Source organism: Gekko japonicus, unplaced genomic scaffold (assembly GCF_001447785.1).
Source record: "Gekko japonicus isolate JY-2015 unplaced genomic scaffold, Gekko_japonicus_V1.1 scaffold1945, whole genome shotgun sequence".
In the NCBI taxonomy this organism is placed as follows: domain Eukaryota; kingdom Metazoa; phylum Chordata; class Lepidosauria; order Squamata; family Gekkonidae; genus Gekko; species Gekko japonicus.
In genome coordinates this window covers 340,905-341,941 of record NW_015171562.1, presented here as the reverse complement: position 1 = coordinate 341,941, position 1,037 = coordinate 340,905, and the positions used below count along the sequence as shown (strand labels likewise).

Genomic DNA, 1,037 nt, shown 5'->3' with positions numbered 1-1,037 from the left:
CACCCTCCCTGCCCCCAGCCACCCCTCCCTCCCTCCGCCAAGGGCCGGAAAGGGGCTCTCATCCCACAGGGAGGCAGGCGTGCAGGAGCAGGTCCCTCTTCCGCGGCTCTTTCCAAAGCAGGCGGAGCAGCAGCGGAGCCCAGGGGATGAGGGCGGTGGGGCGCACGAGGCAGGCCAGCGCCACCAGGGCCAAGCACTTCCGCCTGGGGAGAGGAGGGGGGCAGCTTGCCAGGGAAGCAGACCCTGCCGTATTCAGCCGCACAGGACTGCACGCTTCATACGCTGCTGCTGCGGCCCACACATTTCGGCGAAACAGCCATTCCACAGAGGGGCACCCACCCTAACCTCCGCGTGCTTCCCCCCCCCCCCACTTTCCCGGGCTGGATTCTGGCTTCAGGCCAGCAGGCACCCCCCCCCACACACACACACCACTCCTCCTGGCAGCCTTCCTCCAAGCAGCTTCTCCCACCGACACCAGAGTGGAAACCAGGTCCCTCCAGCGGGGCTCAGGGAAGGGTGGGCTGGGAGGAAACAGTGGGACACGGGCGAGGGCCCAGGGGGCTCCCTCCTCTTCACTTCTCGCACCTGCTCCCCGGCTGCGTGCCTTCCATCGGGTAGTAGGAGAGGGCCAAGGTGCTGAAAACCGTTTCCATGGTGTTGGTCAGAGTTCTGGTGCAGCAGAACCACGTAAACCACGAGCACAGCTGGCAGAAGTACTGCAAACAAGAGCCGCGGTGGGCAGAGGCACAGGCCGCTCTGCCCAACTGGAGCCCCGACATGCCCAGCGCCCGGAGGGGAAGGCCAGCGCCTCTCCCACCCCCGCCTCCGCAGCAGCTTGTCTCTGCTGCAGAATAAGGCGCTGCCCACAGCAAGGCCCCAAGAGGCAGAGGCCTGCCTCCCGGCCGGCCATCACTCACCACCCACTTGGCCGTCTCGCCGTCATCCAGGCGCTTTGCAAAGGAGTAGAGCTTCACGTCTGCCAGCGCGGACAGGAGGGCCTGGACCATCCTCGGGAGCCAGATCTGCGGGTGGGCGGG

At 66.8% G+C, this 1,037-nt stretch overlaps 1 protein-coding gene across 1 annotated transcript in view; it reads right to left on the bottom strand.

Annotated features, from left to right (window-relative positions):
* PIGB (phosphatidylinositol glycan anchor biosynthesis class B) overlaps nt 1-1,037 on the bottom strand; it is a 6,375-nt gene that overhangs the window by 2,551 nt on the left and 2,787 nt on the right. The window contains exons 4-6 of the mRNA XM_015419744.1: nt 918-1,022; nt 586-716; nt 63-203 (exon numbers count right to left, since the gene is read on the bottom strand). Coding sequence (XP_015275230.1) covers nt 63-203; nt 586-716; nt 918-1,022 — 377 coding nt within the window. The remainder of the gene's footprint in view (nt 1-62; nt 204-585; nt 717-917; nt 1,023-1,037) is intronic.